Below are 9302 nucleotides of genomic sequence, written 5' to 3'. Positions count from 1 at the left end.
GGAAAAATCTAAATTCCGCAGATTTCTGCGCTACGAGCTACAACTACAGAAAAATTTTGCGGTGTTGATTTTTCATTTACATGGCGCTTTGGTAAGACAGATCGTGTCAGCTGACTCGGGTTTACGTACCGGTAGGTTTACGTTCTTGACTCATTTCAGCTTTAAAGCTCATCAATGCCTTTTCATAAACTTACCCTTTCAACTACAATTTTTCGTGCTATAATAGATTTTAGCTAAATATAAACTACTTAGTTTTCAACAAAAACCTTATTCAATAGTAAATTTCAAATATTTTAAACATATTTTGAATAGGAACTTATATCTTTTTTACCATCTGTAAAACTGACGAAGTGGCAACCATCTAAAGAAGGAGAAATCAGCTGACACGGAAAAATCTAAATTCCGCAGATTTCTGCGCTACGGGCTACAACTACAGAAAAATTCTGCGGTGTTGAGTTTTCATTTAAGCTGAAATTAGTCAAGAACGCAGAACGTATACTTAAACGCAGTTTGTATACGCAGAATTTTGTCGATTACTGGAGCCCTCTGTATTGCTTACTACAGTATTGCCACCCTTCAATGCCTTCTCATGAACTTATCTTTCCAACTACAATTTTTCGTGCTATAAGGGATCATAGCTAAATATAAATTACTTAGTTTTCAACAAAAAAGCTTATTCAATAGTAAATTTCAAATATTTTAAACGTATTTTGAATAGGAAATTATAACTTTTTTACAATCTGCAAAACTGACGAAGTGGCAACCATCTATAGAAGGAAGAAATCAGCTGACATNCAGCGCACGACAGGCGTACCGAGGCTAGCAGCGCGCCATTCAACGGCGTCAACAGAGCGCTGCTCACCAGAATTGAAGCCACGCCACTACCGCCTAACGGGCCCATAACGGGACAGGAAGCCGTTACCCAACCACTGCAAGTGACGCCAGCAAATTTTGTTATTTGTTATATGTTCTTTGTAGAAACTAAGAAAATTAAATTAATAAAGTGCGATTTACCAGAGCCCCGAAACTACAAATTTATTGTAACGAACCCTGGACACGGCGAGTATACCCCAGCATCGTAGAAGAAGCGGCGGGGCGAATAAAACGCTTCGTTACAAGCTGACTCGGGATTACGTACCTGTAGGTTTACGTTCTTGACTAATTTGAGCTTTACATGGCGCCAGTGAAGCTTTAAAGCTGAAATTAGTCAAGAACGTAAACCTACCGGTACGTAAACCCGAGTCAGCTGACACGATCTGTCTTACCAAAGCGCCATGTAAATGAAAACTCAACACCGCAGAATTTTTCTGTAGTTGTAGCCCGTAGCGCAGNCAGCAAGCTACAAGTAAAGTGAGCGGAGAATTGAGTTGCGAATAAGCAAGCTATAAGTTTAATTGTGTTAACAAGTAGTAAAGCGTTGTTATTGCTTTAACAAGTATTGTAAAGTGTTTTTACTGTATTAGCAAGTATTGTAAATTGTTTGTTGGACAATAAAGTTAATTGTACTACAATTTGGTCATCGTTAGCATTTATTTAACAATCCAGCGATACGAGCCCGAGTATATTTGGGAAATCCGGACGAGGGTTCGAGGATAATCGTAACAATATGTTCAAAATATTTGAAATTTACTATTGAATAAAGTTTTTCTTGAGAACTAAGTAGTTTATATTTAGCTAAAATCTATTATAGCACGATAATTGTAGTTGAAAGGGTAAGTTTATGAAATGGCATTGATGAGTGGCAACAGTGTAGTAAGCAATACTGAGGACTCCAGGAATCGACAAAATTCTGCGTATTCAGACTGCGTTTAAGTATACGTTCTGCGTTCTCGACTAATTTCAGCTTAACTAATGAGGTGCTAACGTCGGTTGGGTGGCAAAAGGATCAACTGTGGAAGAAAATACAGAAACACTCCAATAAACAAAACGTGAATTACATGCTTCACCCTGTTGTTTTTTCTCAAGTATTTTCTGCATTGTTGGCAAATTTACCAACCTCATTCAATTAATAAATATATCGGTGAAATTTGACTAATTTTATCGCATTTCTCTATTGGCTTGCAATGGGATTTAAAAACCTGAAATTATTAAAAAAAAGAGGTCGTCCTGAAGTCTCGTTACCCGATAAAAAGGAGCGGCGGAGGTTTTAAATTATTTTTGAAATTGTTAGCGACTTAAAAGAACGTGTTTTACAATTCACTCCTAGGCACTAGTGTTGACTGCGCAATCGGGCCAAAAAATAAGCAGCCTTAAATTGGGTATATACTTTTATGGTTATATAAATATACAATACAAAGAGCAACATGGCTATGCGCCGGCCGCGTATAAAAGCCGCTGCGCTTTTGACAACAAAGAGGAAATCGCGAGATGTGAAATCAGAGCAAGCAACAAAGCCTGTAAACGGTGTTAGTTTAGAGGATAAAAATGAAGAGCTTGCTAAAGATTCCAAACAAATGGTACATATATGTGAACCGAAGAATCCCACTGTTGCGAATAAAGAAAACAGTGACCTGTCCCCCAGTATATCTGCTCTCAAAAATAAACCTAATCAGGTTATCACTGATAATGCTGCTAAAGAAACCATAGAAGATATCAACAAAAGTTTGGAGAAAAGTAATAAAAATATTTCAAATAAGATCATATCAAACCAATCATCATATGACACCTCGTTTAAATGTCCCGCCCGTATTGAATATACGCGTAGTAATAGCCAAATAACTCCAAATGTCCCCGCAGACGATGTCTTTTATAATGATATGGAGGAGAGTATATTGCAATTAGACATGCAAAAATCTGTTCCAGAAAAGTCTGCATCACCCCTAAAGCAACAAGGGCGTCAACGAATTCGCCCCGTGCCTTTGTTTCAGAGACGAAATAGTTATGCCAACACAGCAAATCCTGTGCAAGTATCATCGGAAGACACTCCAAGTCAGTATATTATTTTTCCTCTAAGTATATACATATGTAGATATGTATATGTATATAAAATATACGTTTTTATAATCCAGCAACTCTAGATATTAAATCGAAAGATCCAGGACCAACTATAGAGGGTGATACAGCTGAAATAGTAACCGTGCAAAAAATAAATCCCCTTACACATCGAAGGGAGCGTCACTACTCGGCATCTATGATTCAATCCTCGCTAACCACAAGTTCCAGTACTGGACAACATCACTTTACACCGCATAAATTCACGCCTGCAATGGGATTGAGCCGAATACGTACGGAGTCAAATTGTTCCGCATTTTCAGATTCATTTGTTACGCAATCAAAGCTTCGTAAAAATGATGAGCACACCAATCGCCCCTATTCTCGACGAGATTTTTCTTGGCGCATGGTTAATGGCCACCTCGACAAATCTTCTTTAAAAATGTTTGATTTAATCTATTACAACCCAGTAACCAACCCAATGGAGAAGCGCACAGCAGTGTCCACCATTAAAAAGGAGTCCACAATAGATGAAAACGATATAAAGCATACAGCAGTAGATTCCAAGGTAGAATTAACTGAGGGTTCAAAAAATGCAATGCCAGTCCCACAATTGAAATTAAATGCGAATGGGGACTTGATACTCGATGAGAAAACTTTGGAAATTGAAACCACTGCGGAGCAAGAGGCGCGAAAAGTGCTGGCTAATTCATCGTTAATATTTCTTGATGAAAACACTGGCATGAATGGCTTTTATAAGCGTCAAAAACGTACAAAGGAATGGCCACCTGAAGAGACAATAAAGTTTTACCGGTGCTTACAAACTGTAGGAACAGACTTCTCATTGATGTGCCAACTCTTTCCGAAACGTACGCGGCGTGACTTAAAACTTAAATTTAAGAAAGAAGAACGTAGCAATTTGGCTTTGATAAACAAGGCACTGCTTTATCCAAAACTTTTTAATATCGATGATTTGAAAGCGCAATTAGAGACTGAAGAACGCGAGAGAGAAGAAGCTTTACAGCGTTGGAAAGAAATACATGCAAAAGAGGCTAAGGCAATAAAAAAGGTTAAGTTTCCAAAATTTGGTGTAACATTTTGCAATAATTACTTTTAAGCAGTAATACAATTGTGTATTTACTTTCTTACACTACACAACTTCACACGAAAATAATAGTTTTAATTTATTCAATTTGCAGGTGAAAATCAGCGGCAGTACAGCAGCACGTTCTCTCAAAAACGGCGATGATGTGTATGAGAATGAAAATGTTGTTAAACGCAAATTGAGTCGTCGTGGCGAAAAGAAAAAAACTGAAAGCGCTAAGAGGCCTAAAGTCGCACCACACCAACTAGAGAATCCTGTTAACGATGATCCCAAAGCTATACATTTAAAAAAACAAAAATTGCTACCCAATCAAAATGTATTACACGATAAAGCTGAAGTTGTTCCACCAGCAGAGCCTGTGAAGCCCACCACAATTTTGGTACCAACTATTTCAACGGAAATCAGGCCTGTAAAACTTGAGACAGCACAACCAACAAACTATGTAGTCAAAACTGAGCACTTCGCCAACTATGAAATCAACTTCCAAAATTCCCGCATTCCCAAAATAGATGCAGAGGAATTTTTAGACGTAGAAAGCCGGTTAGACCAAATCGAAGAATTTATCACTTACATAACACCTAATAGTTCTGGCGCACCAGATAATAGTAATGAAATGATAATACCAAATAACGAAGACATTACAAACTATGAAGTGCCAACAACACTTGAAAGTAAAACATTTGTTGATTTGGATGATGGGACAGTTAATACGTTGGAAGAAGGGGACGATCTAACACTGATGGATGCCATGCCTGCCACACCAATGTCAGTTTCTCACCGTGATTTAGACGAGTGTGATATACAACAAATATTAATTGATTTAGCTGACGGATCTTTAGTACTAGTCTCTACACTGGAACCTGACAATCCAGACCAAGTCGTAAACGAAATTTATATGATGGATAAAACTACTGGCGAACTGTGCGACAAGCCCCTGGATATACCAGAATCTATAGTGCAGGGCGTTCTGTCTGTGATGAACTAACATTTTTCACATTTGATTCTTAGGAGACGCCCGTGTACAAATAAGCTACTTGTAAATTGCATTGGCAGATTCTAATTTATATAAATGTTTTTATTGCGCATTTTTATTAAGGAAAAAATCAATACAACTGATATCAACATCATACTGTTACTCCCAAAATTGAGCGTACGACTCTTTTTTGTTAATATTCGCAATGTTTTACCTGCTAAATTTATTTTTTTTTTTGTTAATTTTGTTTTAAAAGTATGACTTATGTTTTAGCAAATCGCATTTAAACAAGGATGATACTGTGTACAAAAATTAAAAAAAATCTGCAAAGTTTCAGCAAAATCGCGAACTTTTTAATACGAATTTCTAAAAAAAATCATGTATGCAGTTTTATAGCTCATTAAAATTTAGTATAGTAATAATGTGCAAGTTTCCGATGTCTAAAAATTCGCGTTGACTTTTGAGAATTTGTTTGCTTTAATATGGCTTATGTTTCAGCAAATCACGTTTAAATGCAAGGATGATACTGTGTACAAAAATTAAGAAAAATCAACAAAGTTTCAGCGAACTTTTTAATACGAATTTCTAAAAAAAAATCATGTATGCAGTTTTATAGCCCATTAAAATTTAGTATAGTAATAAAAATGAAACTTGCACATTATTTTACTAAAATTTAATGGCTACAAAAAAAAATTAGGACAATTTTTTGTATGGAAAAAATGCGTAGGACATTATTACACAAAATTTAATGGGCTATAAAACCGCATACCTGAATTCCTTTTAGAAATTCGTATTAAAAAGTTCGCGATTCTGCTCAAACTTTGCAGATTTTTCTTAATTTTTGTACACAGTATCATTTGGATTTAAATGGAGTTTGCTAAAATATAAGCCATATTTTAACAAAATAAACAAAAAAATTTTAGCATTCAAAACATTGCGAATATTAACAATAAATACCTGTACGCTTAATTTTGTGAGTAACTGTACATATATTTTATATAAACCTTTTTTATTATAATTTTACGGTCGAAATGCTTATGAGAGAATATGATCGGTATTCGCTTAGCTTGCCAACAACAAAACACTCGCCAACAAATTTTTCCATTCTTTAGTGGCTCTTTATAGCCCAAATCGTTTCAGGAATGTTATCAATTAATTCTTTTGAATGCAATATCGATTTTGTATTGAAGCTAATAGAATGATTAATATTAATGTTACTTTAACCAAATTTCAATAGTATGTGTTCTAAATATATTACTTTTACACATCGCACGTTTAATAACATAGAGTATTACTTTAAAATTTCAATTTTGTGGGAAAACGCAATAAAAGTTTGGTCAATTCATACAGTTGGTATACAAAAATACAGATGGAAAGCCACATATATTCGCAATATTTTGTGAAGTTTAGTTATCTGTTAGACTGAACATATTCTCTTTATCTCTTATTTTATTGCTTGGCGTCATCTCAAAAACGTAAACTTTGAATTACTTCTCGCTATTATTAAACATTAAATATGATCCAAGAATAAATAAAACAAAATTAAAATTTGTAATGGTTTAACTTTGGTTATAGTTGATTATAGTAAATTGTGTATACGTAGTTTGCCTTCATAACCAATAGTAAGTAGCTTCGAGGCGCCTTTCCAAACAGCGTCTCGTACAAAGTTCTGGGATTCATCATTTGTATAGATGATACTGTGGTTGTTTGCATCAATTACTTTCACAATATTTGTGTCTCCAATAACAGCTATTTTGTTTCTGGAAAATAAGTAATATAGTATTCTCAAATTTTGAATTCAAGGTTTTTTTCTTACTCTATTGGCACCATTTTGTGAATTGATCGGTTTAAGCATCTTGAGCTCTGCACAAATTTGTTTGGGAAGCGTTCATCAACTGTGTGCACAAAGCCAGACTCATCACCTAAATATATAATATGGTCATTGGCCGGAATTTCATTGGCATGGGCCCATGCCAAATGTTTAAATCGAGATGAATGATTTTCATATAGTGCTAGGAGTATATAGAAAATAATAATTCAACTTTTCTTTTTTTATATTTGTGGTACCTAATGCCGGTCTTGTAAGTCTGTCATCCCAAAGTAGTGTACTACGGTCTAAAGAGGATGTGGCAAATACAGAAGGTTCCTTATGTGACGTTGCAATGCTAGTGACTACGTCAGTATGCGCATACCGAAATGTGTGTACCGAGAAAAGGTCACCACAGCCAATATCCCAGACCTAAAAAGTAACATTTCATATACAGAAATGTTTACACAATATTTTTATGGCAAACTTACTTTCAAAGTGCCATCTTTGCTACCCGTGATTGCATGTTCTGCATTCGTCTTCACGTTCAAACAGGTAATAGGACGCATATGCTCACATTTCTCGCCTATCAAGAACATACAATAAGGTGTGTGGGGATTGCGGACTTCTGATTTGGTAGACCATAATTGGACACGGCCAGAACGCATTGCCACCATAAACTATGAAAGGAAAAATTTCAATGTATATCAACACTATAATACTATAATCGGTTTAATCTTACAATATTATCCGCAATAAATTGTAAGCAGGAAATTAGAGTTTGACATTGTAATTTGTAGCACGCTTTCGCTGGTTTCAGCGTAGTTCCATCGCCAACATTTTCAAATCCCCAAAGGGATCCAGACCATTCGCGGCCCGACAATTTATTTGTAGCTATTATCGCTTCTTGTTCTGTATTAACTGCAATACATTCCCATGGTTGATGCATGCGTATATGCCGATTTAATGGCCGCTTGGCGTAATCGCGAGAGTTCAGATTAGGATACTCTGTGTTGCCTGCAAGACTGCTATCATCTGGAGGCTGATGCTCCTCCGGTGTTCTATATAACACACAATGTTTTATGGGAAACATTTTTCTTTAAGGCGCATTTAGTGTTAAAATGGAAATGTTGAGTTTACGTAGTTTATTGCAGAGATAACGCCAATATTTTTATAGAAATAACTTTTCAAAGAGTTGGTGGACGTGTTTTGAGGTTATTGCAGAGAACGTAAAGTATAGAGAAGGACCGAAAACTGTGAATACCACATTTGAATAATAATAAAGCTGAAATTAGTCAAGAACGTAAACCTACCGGTTCGTAAACCCGAGTCAGCTGACACGATCTGTCTTACCAAAGCGCCATGTAAATGAAAACTCAACACCGCAGAATTTTTCTGTAGTTGTAGCCCGTAGCGCAGAAATCTGCGGAATTTAGATTTGTCCGTGTCAGCTGATTTCTCCTTCTTTAGATGGTTGCCACTTCGTCAGTTTTGCAGATGGTAAAAAAGTTATAAGTTCCTATTCGAAATATTGTGGCGAATACTGCGGCAACACAAAGCGAACAACGAGAAATAGGCGGAATGTTCGAAGAACGACGTAGAATGTTCCACAAAGAGAAACGTCAAGTTGGATGAACACTGCGAACAGCGGGAGAAAGAGAATGAGCGATAAACTTCAGAATGTTCTAGAGTTGCCATAAGTGCCAGCGCAGGTATATAAGGCCGCCGCCACAGCGAGGTGAGTTAGTTACAAGACAACAAGGTACAAGTAAAGTGAGCAGAGAAGTGAGTTGCGAATAAGCAAGATATAAGTTTAGTTAAGTGCTGTTATTGCTTTAACAAGTATTGTAAAGTGTTTTTACTGTATTAGCGAGTATTGTAAATTGTTTGTTGTACAATAAAGTTAATTGTACTACAATTTGGTCATCGATTGCATTTATTTAACAATCCAGCGATACGAACCGAGAGATTTGGGAAATCCGGACGAGGTTTCCAGGATAATCGTAACAATTGGTGTCAGAAGTGGGATTGTTAAATAAATCCCGAAGGATAAACTACTGAAAATGGCGAAAGTTCAGGACTTAAAGATCGAAGCGCTTATTAAGGAAAAACAGGACAAAGTCGAAGCTAAGGTGGATGAGCTTGAAGATCGTCTCCGGGGTTTGCAGTTGAATCGTCCAGCTAATCCGACGAACGCTCCCAAGGTAAAGACTCCATCCTTTGATGGCACTATTCCTTTCCAGGCCTTTAAGCTCCAGTTTGAGAAGACAGCTACAGCAAATCACTGGAGCATGGAGGATAAATCCGCTGCACTGTTCGTTGCATTAAAAGGACCTGCAGCGGAAATCTTGCAGACTATTCCTGATTGTGAAAGGAACAGTTACGATGCGTTAATGGGTGCAGTGGAAAGACGTTATGGTAGCGAGCACAGGAGACAGATTTACCAGATGGAGCTGGAGAATCGCTGCCAGAAATCCAACGAGACT

At 36.6% G+C, this 9302-nt stretch overlaps 2 protein-coding genes across 2 annotated transcripts; one reads left to right on the top strand and one right to left on the bottom strand.

The window, feature by feature from the left end:
• Window positions 1-1826: 1826 nt before the first annotated feature.
• Window positions 1827-5611, top strand: Bdp1 (transcription factor TFIIIB component B'' homolog Bdp1). The gene is made up of 4 exons (XM_017611695.1): window positions 1827-2143; window positions 2207-2928; window positions 3009-4000; window positions 4131-5611. The coding sequence occupies exons 2-4, from the start codon at window positions 2304-2306 to the stop codon at window positions 5019-5021; spliced, it is 2508 nt and encodes an 835-aa protein (XP_017467184.1). The 5' UTR covers window positions 1827-2143; window positions 2207-2303; the 3' UTR covers window positions 5022-5611.
• A 446-nt stretch (window positions 5612-6057) lies between these two features.
• vls (valois) lies at window positions 6058-8172 on the bottom strand. The gene is made up of 6 exons (XM_017611694.1): window positions 8130-8172; window positions 7559-8070; window positions 7308-7496; window positions 7077-7248; window positions 6826-7021; window positions 6058-6769 (listed from the first exon to the last, which is right to left on the bottom strand). The coding sequence occupies exons 2-6, from the start codon at window positions 7907-7909 to the stop codon at window positions 6589-6591; spliced, it is 1089 nt and encodes a 362-aa protein (XP_017467183.1). The 5' UTR covers window positions 7910-8070; window positions 8130-8172; the 3' UTR covers window positions 6058-6588.
• Window positions 8173-9302: the final 1130 nt, after the last annotated feature.

This window comes from Rhagoletis zephyria, unplaced genomic scaffold, assembly GCF_001687245.7.
Source record: "Rhagoletis zephyria isolate East Lansing unplaced genomic scaffold, Rhagoletis_zephyria_1.1 Rzeph_scaffold_00444, whole genome shotgun sequence".
Taxonomy (NCBI): domain Eukaryota; kingdom Metazoa; phylum Arthropoda; class Insecta; order Diptera; family Tephritidae; genus Rhagoletis; species Rhagoletis zephyria.
The sequence above is the reverse complement of the archived record's forward strand: the minus strand, read 5'-3'. Positions and strand labels throughout refer to the sequence as shown.

Bases quoted from the DNA above. Each gene is read 5' to 3' on its own strand.
- Bdp1 (XM_017611695.1), top strand. From the start codon at position 2,304: ATGGCTATGCGCCGGCCGCGTATAAAAGCCGCTGCGCTTTTGACAACA. The intron at 2,929-3,008 runs GTCAGTATATTA...TTTATAATCCAG, and splicing joins ATCATCGGAAGACACTCCAA to CAACTCTAGATATTAAATCG. The intron at 4,001-4,130 runs GTTAAGTTTCCA...TTCAATTTGCAG, and splicing joins AGGCTAAGGCAATAAAAAAG to GTGAAAATCAGCGGCAGTAC.
- vls (XM_017611694.1), bottom strand. From the start codon at position 7,909: ATGTTTCCCATAAAACATTGTGTGTTATATAGAACACCGGAGGAGCAT. The intron at 7,022-7,076 runs GTACCACAAATA...ATATACTCCTAG, and splicing joins ACTTACAAGACCGGCATTAG to CACTATATGAAAATCATTCA. The intron at 6,770-6,825 runs GTAAGAAAAAAA...CTTATTTTCCAG, and splicing joins CACAAAATGGTGCCAATAGA to AAACAAAATAGCTGTTATTG.